Source organism: Argiope bruennichi, chromosome 8, assembly GCF_947563725.1.
Source record: "Argiope bruennichi chromosome 8, qqArgBrue1.1, whole genome shotgun sequence".
In the NCBI taxonomy this organism is placed as follows: Eukaryota; Metazoa; Arthropoda; class Arachnida; order Araneae; family Araneidae; genus Argiope; species Argiope bruennichi.
In genome coordinates this window covers 67,082,486-67,103,297 of record NC_079158.1, presented here as the reverse complement: position 1 = coordinate 67,103,297, position 20,812 = coordinate 67,082,486, and the positions used below count along the sequence as shown (strand labels likewise).

Here is a 20,812-nt window from a genome sequence, read left to right as displayed (position 1 = left end):
CTGTGACCTAAATCTTCATTGATGCTTTAAGTTTTTCACAGTCCAATAGCAATGTCTTAAATAGGTTATTGCATAATAACTTGATACAATATTAATCTTTTTAAATATAAAAACAGCAACAATTAATCACATTTATTTCATTACTATAGGTGTATCCTTAAAGACAGAGAAAATCTAAACATTATTTAACTACGCAATTTCAAATTTGAGACAAAAAAGTATTATAGTTACAAAACAATTAACAGAAAAAATAACACTAATTAAAAACAAAATTTCCATTTGTTCTTGTGTCTTAAGAAATTTATAACAAAAAAAAATGTCAATTCTACATTTTAAAAAAATATTAAAAACTAGTGTATTATATCCTTGACTGAATTTAAATGTACAAAATGAATTTTCTAAAAATGGTTATCATAAATATTAAAAATATTTCATAATTATTTATGATAACTATCCTAAAATCTAAAAAAATAATAGAATATATCACCATGTAAAAATTTGACATAAAGAAAAGATTAGGAATAATCACAAAGGAAAGATAAGTAAATAAATGTATTAATTTTAATCAAATAGCTCGTGTTAAATTATTTCAATTAATTTCAACATAAAAGAAAGTCTAAGAGCTTTTAAAAATCATTAATAATTCCACAGAATCTGTATATTTAGAGGATAATTTCAAGTATGAAATTTAAACATAAATTTTTAAACTTCTAACATAAAAATCTATTTAAACTATGGAAGTATATTTTTACAATATGCAGTTAGATTATAAATACATTTGGCTAAAAAAGTATATAAAAATCTCTACAATTTTAATATTTATGGGTAATATTTTTATGAGTTTTATTCAAGAAAAAAGCCTCAATGAAAATTTGCAAACTTGCTTTAAAAAAGTTAAAAAAATTTTTTAAATACATTTTTAATATAGATCATTCTAAATAAAAAAATCAATAACCTATAACAATGAAATAATCTAAACTTTAATATCAGTCTAAATATGTATGTATAAAAATAAAACATTCTAACATCCATATAAATTATTATAAAGCATTACTTTGTCTAGGAATATTATTATATTTTCAAAACCATCATTATCAATCTTATATTTACTTAAATAACATAGCTAATACTGGAACTTGATACAGAAAAACAAACTTTTAATCTAAATTAAAACCTAACCACACTAAAAAATGTAATTTATAAAATAAGGGAAATATATTCAATGTAAAGCAATAACAAAATTTATAAAAATATCCAAAATAATGAAATAGAAAATTCAGAACTAAAATCATATTTTCTAAGGTGTAAGCTCATGTATACACAGTTTGATCAGCATCACACATACTACTAAGTTTTCAATGCATCTAAATCACTAAATATACAAAAAGTAGAACAACATTTAACATGGAACAAATATCATTATGACTAGAAAATATATTATTAATGAAATATATATTATTGAATATTATACTTTAAATTGAAATCTTCAATTTGATTATCACCTCATAATTTGTTTATAAATTATTTCTGCACCTATATTATTCTAAATTATTACTGCTATTGAAATAATAGTGTGAGAAATATTGTATTAAATTATATAATGGTATGCAATATTAGTATTATTTTTTATTTGAAAGGACCAACGCTAACAACAAAAATTCTTGAAATAGTAACAGCCCGATCATTTTGGCCCACTTACGAAGAGTGAAAATGCTGCTAACGTAACGAAGAAATAAACTAAATTCGCAGATTCGTAAAACATGTCACGGAATTTCATTTAACTATGATCGGCACGTTTGCCCACTCTATTAGACGATTCGATCAGAAGTTATATCAATTTATATTCAGTCAACAAACCAATTTGTCAATTATTACCTTCCACAACAGATAAATGTCATCATTCATGTTACTTTTAACCTAGATTAAAAGAAATTTGTATGATTTAATTTATATTCAGAAACTTTTCCCACAATAAAGCAGAGTCGATCTGAGTATGCAAACCATAATATTTGTAAACAAAACAAGAAACGAGCAACACTTGTAACTTACCACTCATTTTTTTGTTACCACTCAAGAACATAACTGTAAGTAAATGTGGGTATGTGTTTTCTAGAGCTAAACAGAACGCCTGGAAAGCATGAGAGCCTTTTGAAGGCAGTAAATCTAAAAGTTTTTCTGCCTTGGCTTCAGAACTGTTAAATTTTCTGAGATCGGTCACGTCATCATTAGTTAACACTCCACTGGTTTGTAGCAAAGGTATTAAACGATCGATGTCAACGCATTGTAAAAAACGAGTTCTATGAAATTTTAACAGTTCCTTATGCTCTTCGTCCATTCCATTTATTAAGTACTAAGGTAACGAATTTATAAACAATACAGTTTTGGACACAAACAGTCCTTCGAAACCACCACTGACAGCCGCCATCTTGAATTAGTCACAACAGAGTTCAATGACGTACGATCAACATCAATTTTTAATTGCAGTCAACCTTATAAAATATTTAATGTAAATTAATATAATTCTCTTGTTGAAGTAAATCAGATAGTTCTTTTTTATTTTTACATAATAGAAAAATTGCTACAGTTAAATAGAGATAACTTTTTAAATGTCTTTGTGTATCAATTCAAATAATTCTTTACACAGCTATGAAGAGCCGGTTTTTTTTCTAAATAACTATAACCCTCGTCTCACAGTTGTTTCAACTACATAAATTATAGTAAACTTTTAATGATAAGGCGATTAAAAAGATTAGCAGGATTAGTTGTTAGCCAACAGGATCAAAAATTTAAGTCGCTTATTTGTTCTTCATTATCTTAATATGACGTCATTTTTGGATAAATTTCCATGCTCTTCTTCACAGTGGTTAATGAAATTCTTCTTTCGCAACTTGATGTTCTTTCATTCATTGATTCTGATATAAGAATAAAAAAGATATGGAAAGGAAGGGCAGATAAGTAACGCCTATAAATTCTTATGAATATTACGAGCTTAAGAATAAACTTTAAAATTAAACGTAAATTTAAATTTATAACTATTGATGTAATAAATGCAGGAGATTTGATTTCCTACGTTTGGATTTTGAAATCGTAATAAATGAACTAAAGTAGATTTAGTTTGCTAAGACATTCTGCCATAATGAATCTAGAGAATTCTAGATTTAACTAGCTGAAATTTACAATTCGAATAGTTTTTATACCTTCGCTTATTTTAATATGGGTGTTTGTTTCCTTACTTGAAAGGTAACAAGATCAGATGAATATTTGACAGTTGTTGAAAGCACAATGATCCAGTTTTATTTTCAAACAGGACCAAAGTCATAAAATGGTATTAAAAATAGAAGAAATTTTTATAGCTGAAGCGAAAGACCAGATTGTTAGCTCTGAATATCCGTTTTCAAGCCAGCTTAATTAGAATTATGAATTGAGTTTGAAAAATAAAAATTTGATTCTTACGCCTGCCTTCGAAATAGAGCATTTGAGTATTAGTGGAAATTAAATGTCAGGGAAAGTTCAAATTTGAGAATAAAAAAAATTAAAAGGCATTAAGTGTTAAAGTATAACTAGGGTTGATATATTGCATAGCAACTGCTCAAATGCCAATAGCCAATTGCACGTTCGTAAGTTTCACAAACGAAGGAATTTGACATAAATCGAGCACTTTTTGATTTAATTATTATACTTTCAACTGCATACTGGGGAGACTATTGCGCTGGGCAGTTCAATAATTTTTGATATCTCTTTCTCTTTTCATTTCTGTTTGCTATATACGAAGTTTATTAAAAAAGGAGATGTACTTGTAAGAAAATACAAAGTTGAGATTTTGACGAATCTCAAAATTTTAGCCCTTCCTGAGTTCAAAAAAGATATTTTTGGCTTTATGTCCATCTCTGAACACGATAATTCTAACACGCTTTGAGCTAGATGGATGAAATTAGATACATGGAATGAGCGCTTGTCAAAAAAGAAAATTCGTACGAACATTGTCGTTCCTGATTAAATTTCTTGTTATCTTGTCTCTTTTTAGGTTAGTGATTTTTAGGAAGTGATAAATATGCAAGGGAAACAAACTGATAGGTATCTTTGCATTCGAAAGAGAAACTTGTATTGTTTAATTATATTAACGTCCTATTTTACAACAACTCTTGGGATAGAGCTCGTAATTTTGAGCAACGATCAGATGATAAAGACAACTGACAATTCAAGCTATCCATATTTTGAAAGCGCCCCTAAATGCATCGTTTCATGAGTAATATAGAAAACTTTATGTAAACTACAGGAAGGGAAAATTACGCAGGAATGAGCTGACATTTTCCATGTCCCCTTACAATGGTCTAGTTCTTCGATTTATGCTAAAATTTAAGTATGTTGCAATTTTAAAAAAGTTTTAAGCTCTAATTTTATAATGTTTTACACATATTAAAAATTACTTTTTCACGTTAAATATATATGCAAATTGTGTCGATTGCTTTATATTTTCATAACAAAAAGAGTTTAAGTCAATAATTTTGTAAGTTTTTAAGATATGGATAAAAGCTCAAAATTTAATTTTAACATTAGAAAGTCAAAACTTTGTTAGCCTTATATTTCGAAATGATAGACCTGAATTGATGAAACTTGGCTTCTGTAGCTTCAAAATTTGATGAGAAAATTGGGTGTTGCCATAAGAACTTTTGCTCTTATTTCAGTATATACATGGCCTCCTATAAAATTAATTCAATAATCTTTCAGAGAACGCTAAACCCTTTCAAATGACACCCTTTTTTTTATGATTGTTTGATGAAAGATGCCAGAATAAAGCTGGGAGGCTGCCCCCCCCCCGCGATTGTATAAGTTTTTGGTAATTTGACATATCAAGGAATTCAATATTAAAGATTTTGGAGGCAATACGCTATTGCATTTTGTCATTACCGCTTCTAGCCCGACTTTAAATTCGGCATCATGGTGTCATTTTATTGTAGTTTTTATAATCTTTCAAAATATGCGCCTTTTTGAGTAAGTTTTCCATCCCCCCCCTCCTTGAACTAGGATTTTTTCCGATTGGAAACTATCCGCCATAAGTTATAAACCATGAGATAGGACAAAGTTGATAGTGCTTTATAATCCACATAAGTTTTTCTATCATCTGCTTTCGTTTGGCAGATTAAGTCAGACTGGCCCTACATACTAATCACAACTATTTCTCTGTCATTAATGTTTCCATCAAGCTGAATGATTTTTTTTTTTTTTTTTTTTGTTCATATTCATATGCACAGACGGATAACTTTTCAGTAGATGGATTTGTTCCAAAATCTACCATTTAGATTGGGTTTCAACAAATTACAATGGTGAAGAGATTGAAATCCAAATTTAATTGTTTGTGCTTTTTTTAATAATCTTTGACAAAGTTTTTTTTTTTTTTTTTTTTTTTGAATCATGGTTTGCAAGATATTCACCAAATTCTCAAGGTCAAATCTTGGTTCGATACTCTTTCTTTATGCACTTCGGAACCAACATTACAAAAATGGATTCTTTTTAAAATCATGATTGGCAGACAGAATATCAGCAATGAAAGTTTTTACATACTTTTAAATATTAGCATTCATATAGCTTCAAATTTGTTATCTAGAAATATGACCTTCTTGAAGAGTAAAATTAAGAGTATTGTAACTTTTATAACAAACAAGAATTAATTTTTTTTTGCAAATGTTTACTTCACATTCTACAAACATTGAATATTTTCATACATTTAAATTTTTAGTAATCAGGCCAATAATTAGAAATAAATGTTGAACGTGATTTCAAATCTGAAATTATCCAATGTGCAGTTTTCTTTTTATGTAAATTTCTTACCAAGTTAAATTCGATGTTTTGTTCAATAAGATTTTAGTATTTATTATCTGTATATATCTGGGCAGAAGTTAGCCTTTTAACATCCCCCCCCCCCTGGATTTATGTTTTCTATCACTGACAGAAAGTTTCAAAACAAACCCATGTAATCTTTAAAACAAAAATGTGTAAACCCTCTTTTTTTTTAGGACCCAGTAATTAAAAAAATTATTTAAAATTACCCAGTATATATATAAAATTGACCATCATTTTAATTCTCTTTAAATATGCAAATTTAAAGGGGGGGACTAGTATTTAAATATAGCAAAATGTGAAAAATAGTAAAAGTATCGTTTAAATAGACAAGAGTAAGATATTACAGAAATGAGAAGAGAACAAATATGTGTCCTTTCAAAGTAGAAACAAAATATGCTTTCAAACATGTGATTTCATCTCATTTTAAACTTTGTGAAGAAATATTTTTAAAAACATTTTAGACTTTTGTTTATTTTTTTGTAAATGCAATATTCCAGAAAAGCAATAAGATCAAAATCCAAGATAACGTAGCGGATGAGATATTTAGAAGTGTTTAGGAGGAGCACATACTAAGGAGTTTCCCCCTCCCCAATACGATCTGGGGATTCTTAATCTAAACATTAAAAATGGCGAATTTGATAAAAAGACATGTCGCAGTATATGATAGATACACACACAAATGGGTTCAGAAAGATGGTAACAGTGTCATGAAAGAAGAATTATGAGAAAATGATTTTGTACTATTGGTTTACAAATCACTGGGAAAGAATAATTCCTACTTCAAGACTTCTTTAACAAGAAAATGCATCACAATTTGCAAGGAAATCAATGAGAACTTTACAGAAAGCGATGGATGACTTGAAAAACAATCAGTTGATATCAGACAAAAAAAAGTCTTATAAGAAAGGACAATAAGACATAACTGCTTGAAATACATTCAATAGTAAGTAGCTGCAGGTCCTTTGGGAAAACTTATGTGACGGCATGCTATAGTAATACATTAATTAATACAATTAAAGTTGCTTACTTACTCTTCTTAAAAGTAAATTCAGATGATTAATTGATTGGTAGTGTGACTTTATAAATTAGAAATATATATAATGAAAGCTATGTTCAACATACAATTTTTCCAATAAAAATTATTCCTTTTCTTCATCACCAATAATTGTTATCATCTATACTTATATAAAGCTCAATGTGTGTTTGTGTTGACGCTCTACAGGCCAAACCGTTTGACCTACAGCTACCATATTTGGTACATGTATACCTTGAAGGTCGGGAATGTGCACCTGGGGTCCCCTTTTTAAAATTTTTTTAATTAAAAACTAACTTTCCCGCCAAAAAAATCTTCATTTTCCTCACCAGCAAATGAATAAGGCTTGTTTTTTTTCCAGCGCTAATGAGGCTAGGCTTAATATTTCAAACGATTTTGTTTATTTTCTTAATGTTTGATGCATTTAAAATTAAACATTGTTAATTAATCCATGTTTCAGATTCATTCTGAAGTACTTTTGAATTAAAATAACACAGAATAAAGGAAATTAAAAATGTCTAATCTGCATAGCGTTACCCCAACTGGCGTAGAAAAATTCACGCATTTGCGTTACTGTAACTTTTGTTGAAAATTCACGCATGTGCAGTGTTCTGATTGTTGACAACCATTATCAACGGATGCGGACTTGATTTAAATTATTTTGAGGTTAGTTGCATGCTTTTGTAATTAAATTGTATTTATGTTAGTTATATTTTTATTATATGCTTATAGTTTTAAGTACATCGTTTCTGAAATAGTTTTTTTTAACCTGTTTTCAATCGATTATTTTAAACGATTTGTTCTATTTTCTTAGTGTTTGATGCATTTAAAATTGAACATTGTTAATTAATCGATCTGCTCATGATGAATCTGAGAAAATTTTGTTGACAAATTCTTGAAATATTACATAAATTAAGAAAGATTCTTTAGTGCCCATAAAGTTTAAACGCTCAGTGACTATTTTCAGTAATCATATTACAAAAAAAAAAAAAAAAAAACTTTGTTTCAGTAAAAAATATTATATTAATTGCAGATTAATTTTTTCCACTTTAAATTAAAGTATAAATTCTACAGGAGCTAACAGAAAATTAGAGATACATATTATGCTATGACTGAAGGCCTTTATAATATTATGAGTGAATTATATGACTATCAAAATTTGAAGTTTTAAAATATTTTGATGAAAAAGCTATCAAAGTAGGAATTGCATAAAATATTTAATTATTAAAATTTTAACAAACATTAAGATTGGCAAACTGGCTGATCGCCAAAGGCGGCTAATACTAAATAATGCAAAATACCATAGAGAAATTTTAGGGAAAATATACTAACTATTCATTTAATTCTTCACAGCTTTGCAATACTACTAAGTGAGATTACAAATAACAAGCATTTGTTTTCTTGGCAAAATGTATAAATATTTTAAAGTAAGTTTAAAGACTGATTTCTTATTCAATGGTGAAAAAATTTAATGAACTCTAGAAATTGATATAATTCAACCAATATTTAATTCATATATATATATATATTACATAGCTGCATCGTAAGTCTTGGTGCTTCCATATACAAATAAATGAACTTGAAGGCTAAAAGGAATAATAAAACTTGCTAAATTCAAAATTAAAGGACAATTGTATATCAAATCTGTTTTGTTTTCAGCCAAAAGAGATCTTTTGACACATGAAGTACTTGGACGCACAAATAACTTTTCATTATATTACTCCAATGCAACACAAAATTCAGCATGTCATACAAATTTATGCATCTTTCTGCTTCACTATCAGTGGTCCAACATTATCACCAGTACATGTATTGTGATTATTATGGCTTCCATCGCAGTATGGAAACTAAAAAAAATAATATGAGCAATATATACATAGCAACGATAAATAAATAAAAACTATAATCAAACCTTCATACATTAGTTAAAAATATTTTGTAAAAGTTTCATAGACAGAATGCAAATTTTCTATTATTTTCTTACTAATAATAATAACTATGCACAGATATTTTATCTTTGATTCAAGATGATATAAAATAAAAATAACAAAGAAATTTATATTAAAAATTTAAATAATGATTATTTAAAATTTTTAATACAGTAAGATGAATATTTCTTTGAAACTATAAGGTGACATTATGCAAGCCACACCCATATTAAGAAATCTAAATTATTAAGCGAATTTAAATTAAAATTTTCAATCCAAATTAGAAAAAAGATTTCTAAAACAGAAGAATAACAACTCAGTGATTTTTTTATGAAGGAAATTAACAGCTGCTTTTGGAAAATGTAAAAGACATGCTTAATTATTTATGTGAAAATTTTTGTTCAATATGTAGAAATTTTGTTCAATACACATTAACTGCTTTCTACTGAAGATCCCAGATTCTTGAAAAAAGTACAATGTACACAAATTTAAAGTATTTATAGAAGGGCATTATGTAAAGGTTCCACAGAATTATAATAAAATTACAGCAAAATTTTAAAAATAATAATACATTTAAAATGGATAAACACAACTGTAATAAAAAAAATCATGAATAATCAATCATTTTAAAGCAATATTTCTAAAAAATAAGTCTCTGATACAGACTAAATATAAAAATTTTAAAGTCATTATCCTCTGGGATGGGAGAGAGGGTGAAAGTTCAAAAGTAAAAACAGGCAAATAGTACACACGTGATATCTTTTTACTTTTTCATTTTGTTTAATAATATATGTAAATAAATAAATTCAATCTAATTTTAAATTTTGTTGTAAATTTTTATCTTGTCTTATATTAGCATAAGGTTAATTTTAGTTACCTTAAGGTCTTTGTTAGTGATTCTTAAAGTCTAGCTTATATGCATCTTATTCCAATTTGAATAGATTAAACTAGTGAGGTTATATAAATAAATTTACAATAACATCTACAATCAAGAAGATAATTGTAAATATGTAATTTGATGCATTTAAAATTGTCTTCCGTTGTGTCTCCGAATTGAGCAGGGTAGCTCATTTCATTCAGAATCAGTATAATAGTTCATTACAGGTAAAAAATATAATTTATAGCATTTGTAAAAAACAACAATCAAACCCTGAATCAGTTTCATTTATTTAAAAAAAATTAAATACAATAATATAAAAATTAATAGACAAATGCTATTTTGATTATTTAAAATAAAACATATAAACCTTTTTTTTCCTTCTAATTTTAAATGAAAAATTCAAATATCACATAAATAACTATTTGAACCTACTTTGTCCGATTTCCAGCATCGACAAAAAACAGTCTTTTTCCCAACATCTTCAATGTCTACAGAATGAACAACTTTATTTGAATCTAACTGAATTTTGGTATTGACTCTTTTCTTTTTACCCACTACAAATGTTACATACAATGCATAACCAATAGCAGCTGCAGTAATAGTCCAAGGTAAAATTTGCTGAACATGTTCATTCACTGAAAGGAAAAGAACATTTTAGTAGCACAATTTAGTCTAATTACATAAAATATTGTTTAATAAAGTTTTTTTTAATTAAAATATATTGCATCAAAGATAGAGAAATAAAAATAGCAAAGTAGGATAAACTGAAATACTTTGATGATTATAATTTTTTGATAGAAAATGTAATTCCCTATACCAACAACCTAATTTCAATTTAAAGAATGAAGCATATTTTTAAACACTTCATTTTAAAATTTTTTTTCCTGAATAATACTAATAATCTACTAACGCTTATTATATATTTTTAATATAAAGCAATTTTACAAACATTATTCATACTTATTGTAACATACACATTTTAAAATGCCACTTAATGACTAAATATTTTAATATATAAGCTGAGTATTAAAAGCTCTCATAAAATTAGAAAAAAAAAAAGTATATAAAGGCGCAGAAAAAGAAAAAATACGAAGCAAAACAATAATAAAAACAAATTATTAATTCTGTTTTTAATTTTTTTTGTTTTGTTTATATCAACAGCCATTTTAAAATAAATTTATTTTTTTAAAGCAGATTTACGGAGGAATAATTTCTTTTGTCACATCTGAAATCTAAAGGAGAGAAAGCAAGCTATATTAAAATTGCATATACAAAAATTCGAAACAAAACAATAATAGACAACTGAAATTTGATAAAAGATTGACAGTGATTATGAACAGAGAGAAAATAAATGAAATAATATAAGTACGTCGTACAAATCATTTCACTGATTCTATTAAAACCAGTGAATATGCATTTACCAATATCAGAGCGTGTTTACGAAAAGAATATAATTCAACTCACAGGTCAATTTAGGAGAAAGGTCGAACAGAAAAGACAAGATAGAATCGACATTAAATGTAGCGCTCATATTTCTGATATATATTAAAACTGCAAATATTAAAAGTGATTCAAAAAATTCTCTGATATGTTTGCGCAAAGGAGATAGTAAAACTACTTACTCTTCATTCTTACGTAATTTCTTGTACCTAGATAAAGTTATTCGAAATAAAAATCTTTGTTAATTCTAATCACGTACTTTGGACACAAATTGAAGAAAAAATTTAAACACCCGAGAACTCAAGTGCAGGTGAAAGTTGAAAAAAGTGGAAGTATCTGAAAAGTCGAGAACTAATGAGTTGTTTTTAGCTGATTATAACTTCAATGTTAAATCGATCTACTATCGCACTAGAACTTGGTTAAGAAAAAGATTTTCGAATTAAAACGGCATGTGATAAGACGAAAAATTACACATGATTAATTATCCTTTACCTTTTCCCATCAATTTATTATTCAATGAAGTTTATAGTTTATGAAATATGTCTTTTATTATTAATTTTATAGCTTAGTGAAGCTCATTCCTGCAAGATATAGCAAAATTTAAATTATGATTTACTGGTTTTCGAAACATTTCATTGCATTTAATTAGAAAAGTAACTAAAAAAAATTTGAGGCATCATTTACATTCAATCATTTTTCAAAATTATTTTAATTTATGCATAAAAACAGTAAATTTACTTTTTGCCAACAGATGGCGTAGTTTTTACATACTTTTGACATTTCTTCTGTTTACATCCCATTTTAAAGCAATATTAGGGTATGTTGGGAGTAAATGCTTAGTTTAGAATCATAGTTGGATGATAAAGGCAACTGAGTCGATTCGGGGCCAAATATCTTCCGGTTCAAGAGACATGACATCTATAGAGATGCATAATCCACGATTTTTTGAATAACAAATAATATTGCTATTGTTATTTTTAAATATGAGTTCCAAATATCTGTTATTTCAATCATATTATTAATTAAAAATTATTACTTAATATTAAGTATAAAATTTATTAATTGTAATTAATACTTAATTTACTAATTTAAATAACGTGTTATTGAATTAATTTATCTGTTTCAGCTTACTTCTTACATTTAATTTTTTTTCTCAAAACTATTTATTTAATTTATTTATTAACCATTTTCTGGAAAAGATGAGTTAAAAATATGTCATTTCTTTAAAATGTTTACTTTAGTCATATATTCTACCAATAGATGGCGCCAGCAGTAAATAGAGTACATGTAATCAAAGTCAATCACGTCAGGAGAAATTAAAAATGATCTGTATGGAATAGTGCATCATCAAATACGAATATCGGTCACTCCCGTAAAGTGGAGCGGTGACTTCGCACTTTCCAGTGAAGACTCGCACTTTCCGGTGAAATCACCGCTCCAATAAATTTCAGTGATATTCAATTCAATGATACGATACGATAATTCCAATAACCAGTCCGTTCACTTTTTTATCCAATCACAGATTTCTTTCGAGAGCTTCCATTGGACAGATCGTATCGATTGTTACTTTCCAGTGAAGTCCCCACTCCGGCAAATTTCAGTGATATCGTATCGATTGTTACTTTCTATCGTGATCCAAAACCTGTAATCGAAATATCATCAGTAAGATCGTATCAAGGATTTGAATCACACCCCTCTTTGAAAAGTATTGATCACTTGTATTTGTGTCTTTTTGATATTGGTTATGTAATAACCGCTCTGAAAATATTCGTCATCCCTAGACATCTGATCCCGACAATAATTATTGTAACATATACATTTTAATTACATTACATACGAATTCAAGATTTCATGCTAAAATACCAGGAAATTTTTTTCTTCCATAGATAAGAATTAAAAATTAAAATTTTTAGGTATAAGATTAAATTTTATTAAAATTAAATTATTATTAAATTAATATTTTTAGGTATTAAAAATTTTAGGTATAGGACTTCAGAATCTAAAAGTTTATATATTTGCAGCCGAATTTTATTATTAAATTGAACTCTGTTTGGAGACTTTGAAAAAAACCCCGTGACTGATGTATTTGCAAATTTATAAATATACTGATATTTAAAAAAAATAAAAGTGTAATTTATTTTCGACTTTTTCCTAAGATCGTAAGTTTTGAATCTATAAAAATAATTATCTTTTGGTAAAGCATCATTATAGCAATTGATTTTGGATACAAAATTTCAGGACAAACGCTAAACAATTTCATGAGAAGCACTGAATTGTTATATAATTATGATTTGATGAACCCAACGTAAATAGAAAATTATATACAATGGCCCAAACAATTGAGAGTACACCTTACTTTTCCTTGATAAATCCGACTTTCAATATAAACAACACATTAACGAGAAATGCAAACATGTTTTTATTTTTACACATAATAAATGGTTTAATTTGAAGTAAAAACAAAGAACAATCAACAAAAAAATTCTAAATTGCAAAATTTTAGAAGCATTTTAAATAAGCATATGCAGATTTTTATCTCAAAAAATTAAGCATACACCAATGACATTTTTGGAATATTTCGCATAGAAAGAGAGTGTAACTATTAAGTTGCATGTCTTTTGGCTCTTTTAATAGCCTCTAAATATCATTGTACCTATTCGACCAATTTTGGATGGTATCTGAAGATATTTTACTCCATTGTTCTTGCAAAACTTGTTTTAAATGAGTTTTGTTTCTAATTTTGTGTTTTTGAACCACTTTTTCGAGTATGACCCACGAATATTCAATGGCATTGATGTCGGGATACTCTGGTGGTGTGTGTAACTGCTGTTTACAATGAAAAAAGACACCACATTTTGACATTACGTGCATTCTGTTTGGTCTCGTTGTGCTGCTGGAAAATAAAATTTCCATCTAAACCAAAATTTTAGCACCTTTCTTTAGATTGCTATGAAATATAGCTACGTAAACCATATGATTAATAATGCCATCTATAAAAACTAAATTTCCTACCCCAGATGAAGTCATACAACCCCAAATCACGATGGAGACACCACCATGTTTAACTGTAGGACGTAAATTGTTTGGATCGAAAGAAGTATTAGGCTTTCTCCGTATGGTGCGACGGCTGTCTCTGCCAAAAATGTTGAATTTTCTTTCATCACTAAACATAACTTTCTTCCAAAAGTTATTGGTCTTCAATTGATGAGTTTTTGCAAACTTCAAAGGCTTTTTCTGAATTTGCAAGCTGATGAACGTTTTCTCTCTAACAATTCGACTTTTATATCCAGCTAGTATAATTATTTTATCACGGCTTCAGCACTTACACTTCTGCCTATGAATTGAGAAATTTCTGCAGCAAGTTGGATTAACCATATGGTCGTGACAATCTAAATGAAAGGCTAAAAATTTGGGTTTAGATTGAAATTTCATTTTCCTGCAGGACAACTACCTCAAACATACTGCACATAACGCTAAAATTTGGGTTTTTTTTTTTCATTGCAAACAGCAGTTGCACACATGACCACAGTACCCTGACATCAATGCCATTGAATATCTGTTGACCACACTTGAACAATGGTCCCAAAACACAAAATTAGAAATAAAACCCATTTAAAACAAGTGCTGTAAGAATAATGGGATAAAATATCTTCACCAAAAATTGGTTTAATCGGTACCACGATGTTTAAAGGGGATTATAAAAGCCAAAATACATACGACTAAATACTTACACCATTTTTCTATGAGAAATATTACAAAAATTTCATTGGTGTATTCTCAATTTTTTGAGATAAAAATCTGCATATATTTATTTAAAATGCTTCTAAAATTTTTCACTTTAGAAATTTTTCGTTGATTGTTCGTTGTTTTTATTTTAAATTCAACCATTTATTATATGTAAAAATAAAAACATGTTTGCACTTTTCGTTAATTTTTTTATTTATATTGAAATTTGGATTTATCAAGTAAAAGTAAGGTGTACTCTCAATTGTTTGAGCCACTGTACATTCAGAAATTTGTTTTATGAATATAAATAAGATTTCAAAGTTATATATATTCACAAAACAAATCGTCAAACGATAAAGCTAAAGTTGTTATTTTTTCCCTAAATATTATACCATAAAAATTTCTTTAAAAAAAAAAAAAAAAAAAAATTGTCATCTCCTCTGCCTAAATCTTGGCAGGTCAAAAAATATCTTTAAATAACATTAAAGCTTTAATCATTCCTTTCCATTATTTTACTATTAACTGAACGAGGAAAGTATTAACTTTTATATTGTGGAACTCGTTACTCTTATCAAAATCTTTGAGTATGGTATATGACTATGTATTGGCATATAATATAGTTTAGAAATAACTGCTATTAGATTAACCAGATATAAACATAGCTAACATAGTTCAAAGCACAAAAAACAATACATCATCTGTTGTAAAAGAATTTGATGTTATTCTATTTTTTACCAATCACTTGTTGCAATAAAAAATATATATTTTCCTAGCTAAGAATCAAGCATTTAAATTTACACACACGCATATTTTACAAATTAATGTAACCAAGTAATGTCTTTCTTAAATGGAAAAATATATATATAATTATGTGTAATAATTATTCAAAAAGCTCTCAATGTTTGAAGGATTCGTTGGATGGATAAATAGGTCTACAGAGGATCTGTTTATATGTGGAACTCCCAGGCGGTGGATGGTATCTTTGTCTGCTTTGGTAAAGAATCCATAGCCAGCAGATTCGTTGAAATGACATTCTAACGGCATACTGTTGAAAAGCAAGCAGTTCAGGTTACATTTGGCAAGAAAGGAATGTGGTGCAGATTTGAATCTCAGGTCATAAGTATGTTCTCAAAAATTGAGTTTTTTTTCTTTGCACGGCCTATAACTCAGGAAAGAGGTGGTTGATAATACGGATGGCCATATTACATTTAGTTAAAATCCTCCACGTGTTTGCAACGGAGAAGATAAAGTTAGTTGTAATTCTGATCTATTCACAAAATCATCGACCTTCACATATCACCAGTCTGTTTCCCCAACATCTCTCGCAATGGCTTCAAAATTTTTGTTACTCCATCATGTATAGCTCCCTCAAAACAAAAAGGGAAGAGAGAATTTGAAGTTTCATCTCCACGTGTAGATGGATATAGTGAACAGTCTGTGAGTCTCTTGAATTTGGCGAGACTGTTATACTTATATTTGACTCAGAGATCGCCAAATGACAATCAAAAGAGCGCTAAATTACAAAAAATATTACCCATCGACAAATCCATTTAAATTTTAGACAGAATTCTCAGGAGTATAAATGAAATAGGTGTTTTCAGTCCACAGTAAAATCCAATTTTTCGTAAACAGTCTGCTTTAAAAAAAATCGTGTGACTTGCAGACATTAAAAAAATAAATGGCCTCTTTAAAAATAAAATAAAAATAAAACAACATTCTTTAATTTTTAGATGAATTTAAAGAAAGCTAAAATCTAGAGATTAGATATATTAATACATGCTATCTAGTTTTTATAAGAATATATAATAATAATTTTATATTAATGTTGAATAATGAATAAAAAATGTTGAATAATAAAATTTGTAATGACATAAGAAAAATTTATGATTTTAAAAAATAATCTTCGCAGCAATCCGACAAAACACGAGTGTAAAGTACCACGTTTCTGAAGGACTTCTGTTTTAGCAAAAGGACATAGTTGGTTATTAATTTTTAAATCCGAAAACACAATTATATGAATATTATCATGAGGTTTGTAAACCTTTGTCGATTCTAATCCAAGATAAGCCTGGATGTTTGAGTTGCTTGACTTGAGATACAGTATGTCAAAAAAGTATTGGAACACACTACAATTTCACAGATTTTTATCATAATATTTTACTTAAATATTATAATACACAATTGAAACCGAAACAAAGAAATGAATATTATTTTGTTTTATAACTAATCACAATAATTGAAACAAAACGCTCAGATTAATGTAATTATGGTTATAATTGAAAATAAAAGAAATCAAGAGAAAAAACGTGCACAAAAGAAGTATTGCAACATTTCTCAATAAAATAAGAAACAAAAATTAATATCATGTTGGGCTGCCCTTGCGTATTATGACCTCTCGTAGTCTATCTGGCATAGATTGGAACAACTTTTTGCAAAATGATCCATAGACTTTGGCCCACTCTTTACCAAATGTTTTCTTAAATCCTGCTTGTTAGGAATTTGATATTCATACAGTCTTTTGCTGCAAATAATCTCACGCATGCTCTATGGGATTAAAGTCTAGATTTTGTGCAGGAGTCTTAATAACATTAGGACAGTGGTAGGGGACCCATAACTTGCAAATATCAGCTGCATGTCTCGGGTCATTAGTACAGTTTAAAATGCCTTGAGATTCCCAAATTGCTTTAATTTGCTTTAAATTTCGTTTGAGAATGTCAAGACAGGAGAATATATATCACCAATACAGAATGTATCATCAATAAAATGCAAGTTCCCGACATCAATGCTTACCATAATATCCCAGACTATTTGATTGCCGCTTCCATATTTGATAGTAGGTAGTCCATTTTTGACATGCATTGCTGTATTTGGGTTTTGCCATATTTTTTGCTTGCCATCTGATCCGAAAATGTTAAATTTGCTTTCATCAACAAAAATCACATCTTTCTGAAATGATTGTGGCTGCTTTACATACATTTTAACAAATGCCAGTCTAGCTTGTCGATTTTCTTTGCTGATGTAGGACTTTCTTTGAGGTAGTCTGCCATGATATTTATGTTTTCTTAAAACATTTCGAACAGTTTCAGGATTTACAGACTTTTCGAACTTACTTTTACATTGCAAAGTCATTTTATTGCGCTAGTTTATGGATTCAAATGGTCTTGTTTTACAATCCATCTTTCTTTACGTTCATTAAATGTCCTTGGACGCCCTGATCTTTGCTTGTTTTCAACACTATTTGTTTTCTTGAACCTATGAAAAACGTTAAAAACAGTTGACTTACTCAGTTTCAAGATATGTCCTATAAAACGAACTGATTTTTCCAATGACTTATTACAAGATTTCGCCCATCAACCGATATATCTTTGTTTCTCGCCCTTTTTTCTATAACTAATCTTATTTATTGAAAATTTTATGTTTAAAATTATAGTATAAAACAGTGGAAGTAAATTCAATTCTATTGATATGTTATATATTTGTTCAATTTTTCATTTCAAAAGTATTCCAATACATTTTTGACTCCTACTTGCCTTTGAATTATCTTTAAAAAGCTAGATCAAATTATAGTTCTGAAATACCAATAAAATTTTCTTACAAACTGTTCATCAAATGTAAAATATTTCGTGATTCATTTTTTCTTATTTTAATTGGATAAATAGTTTTATAAATAGCTTTGTAGTTATTTAAGCCAAGTGTCCCAATACTTTTTTGAGTGACTGTATAGTATATTACAATCCACACACACGGCATAGATTAGATTTAGATTATAACTTTAAAACGTAGTAAGATTTTGAAATTCCAAACTCTTCTATAGGATTTAAAATAAACCCTGTACAAAGTGTTTTTTGAATGTAAGAAAGATTTCGACTTTTTATAGATAGGCAGATAATTTTTAAAAAATTTCTTTTATATGCTATTCATACCGTTGACTTCAATAATCACATAATTTAATTAACTCATTCAACTTAATTAACTCAACTCAAACAAAAAAAATCTCGTTTTTAAAATTTAATAAAGTATCTGATCTTCTTATACAATAATGCAAAAGAAAAGAAAAAGCTTTAAAAAAGATAAACAATTTAAACCTATCAACAACCGGTTAAAATTCTGGATTAATTCGGGGATAAAAAAATCATAAACTATATTAAAAAATAATTTTACGATTTTTTTCCCCAAAATCTTTCAATGCTGAAAATGTATTTAATTTAATAAAGAATTTTTCTACACTTGAAGAAACCATGCTCATCAATAAATTAATGGAAAGAAATCCCGTACTGAAAGAATATTTTTCTCTTTTAGAGCGAAAGGCTGACGTCGAATTCACTTATCCAATATTTCTCGATATAATATCAATAAATATAAAATCATATAAAGTGCATAAACATCAAATTTAGACCTGGACAAGAATCTATACAACTTAGCAAACAGCTCCAAGAAAGCGTTAGCCAAATTTTATCTCAAGCATTAACCTGGATGTCCTTTTCCACTTCAGCAAATACAACTAATCTTCTAAATAATTCTTGCAAAACAAACGACGCCTGGTTCTTAAAAGTACTCATCTATCCTTTCTAACAATTCGTAGAACTTCTGTAATCTGCATCTTTTTAGGAATTACAGCTATTCGTTACCTGTAATCATGCTGATTCATCAGCGCTGGAAATGAAACGGGAATTTTGCGTTTGCTAAATAGAGAAGAGAGATAGTTAGTCTTCTTTTTCTTTTATTTGGATTCTCAGAATTTGAGTGCCTTTTGTTGTCTTATAATACAATGGACAAGAGTGTTAGCCTTACTTTGCTTCACAATAATTGGAGTGCAGAAAAGATCAGATTCGTATGCGGTTGTTTGGTCATGTATACCATTAAACTGAGGATCACGAATAATTCCGCCAGAAAATTCTTATCTTGCATTTTATAAATACTAAAAGATCTGACAGAAGTGATACTATTTTCTTTGTTATTGTTCAATATTACATGCCAAGGTATTAAAAAGAATTTGTTGCAATAACAAATGAATTCGCCCATATATATATATATATATATATATATATATATATATATATATATATATATATATATATATATATATATATATATATATATATATATATATATATAATGTAATGATTTCGAATCCTGTCGGCTAAATAATATGTAATGTATTTTGGTTTAAGTAGAATGCAGGTTGAACAAGCAGTGAAGAGACTTTGTATTTTTAATTTCGTTTTAATATCCATTTCGGGAAAGCATAATTATTAAAAAGAAGACGCAGCGTGGCACAAAGCAGAAGTAAATAAGAGCAAAAGGGATGAACAAATAATCACTCGCCTTATATAGCATAGGATTTCTGGCCATGCACCAATGTGGTGACCTTTGACACCTTTTCAAGGGCAAAAGTATCACTTTCATTTAATACGTAGTACTGATGGCGCATTATTTTTACAAAGGGATTAATTAAACCGAAAGTGGAATTGGATCACGAAATAAGAGAATATTTTAGAATGAAATTACTATGGACTAAATAAAGATAAAATCTTGGAAATTAATTAAATTGAAATTAGAATTAAAATATTATTACATATATATACCTTTAAACAATTTTACATTAAAAAAATTTCTTTTTTTGATTTTGGGATCGGCACAAAAATGTTGCCTTTAAAAACTTTTGCTACCCATAAAGGGGTTTTTCTCTTGCGGCCCTTTTTTTTGTAACAGAAAAGGGAAAAACAAAAATCAATCAATCGAGATGAAATTGTCTTAATGATTACCAATGATACCTGCACATATGCTGTGTATATTTAAATACTACTAATAAGCCATGCAATTTTTTATAATTAAGTTGGGTGACTAAGTTACAAAGTTGATTTTTTTTGTTGCGAAATTATGAATTTTTAATTTAATATTCTTAATACTTGAACAGGTTTCTTTGTAAAACCGTTAGAAATTTGTTTCAAAGTCTGTTTTTTG

At 28.0% G+C, this 20,812-nt stretch overlaps 2 protein-coding genes across 3 annotated transcripts in view; both read right to left on the bottom strand.

Annotated features, from left to right (window-relative positions):
• LOC129981171 (disks large homolog 5-like) overlaps positions 1–2,440 on the bottom strand; it is a 37,956-nt gene extending 35,516 nt beyond the window's left edge. Inside the window, exon 1 of the mRNA XM_056091887.1 lies at positions 2,050–2,440. Within this exon, the coding sequence (XP_055947862.1) occupies positions 2,050–2,335 (286 nt within the window). The 5' untranslated portion in view covers positions 2,336–2,440. The remainder of the gene's footprint in view (positions 1–2,049) is intronic.
• A 5,923-nt stretch (positions 2,441–8,363) lies between these two features.
• On the bottom strand, positions 8,364–11,463 carry LOC129981332 (CDGSH iron-sulfur domain-containing protein 1-like). 2 transcript variants are annotated; one of them, XM_056092126.1, is made up of 3 exons: positions 11,305–11,463; positions 10,115–10,317; positions 8,364–8,721 (listed from the first exon to the last, which is right to left on the bottom strand). In XM_056092126.1, the coding sequence occupies exons 1-3, from the start codon at positions 11,309–11,311 to the stop codon at positions 8,632–8,634; spliced, it is 300 nt and encodes a 99-aa protein (XP_055948101.1). In that variant the 5' UTR covers positions 11,312–11,463; the 3' UTR covers positions 8,364–8,631. The 2 variants fall into 2 exon arrangements, with proteins under 2 accessions (XP_055948101.1, XP_055948100.1); XM_056092125.1 differs by lacking the exon at positions 11,305–11,463 and adding an exon at positions 11,147–11,293.
• Positions 11,464–20,812: the final 9,349 nt, after the last annotated feature.

Bases quoted from the DNA above. Each gene is read 5' to 3' on its own strand.
- LOC129981332 (XM_056092125.1), bottom strand. From the start codon at position 11,213: ATGAGCGCTACATTTAATGTCGATTCTATCTTGTCTTTTCTGTTCGAC. The intron at 10,318-11,146 runs GTGAGTTGAATT...TTTTCCTTTCAG, and splicing joins CCTTTCTCCTAAATTGACCT to TGAATGAACATGTTCAGCAA. The intron at 8,722-10,114 runs GTAGGTTCAAAT...TATTTTTTTTAG, and splicing joins GATGCTGGAAATCGGACAAA to TTTCCATACTGCGATGGAAG.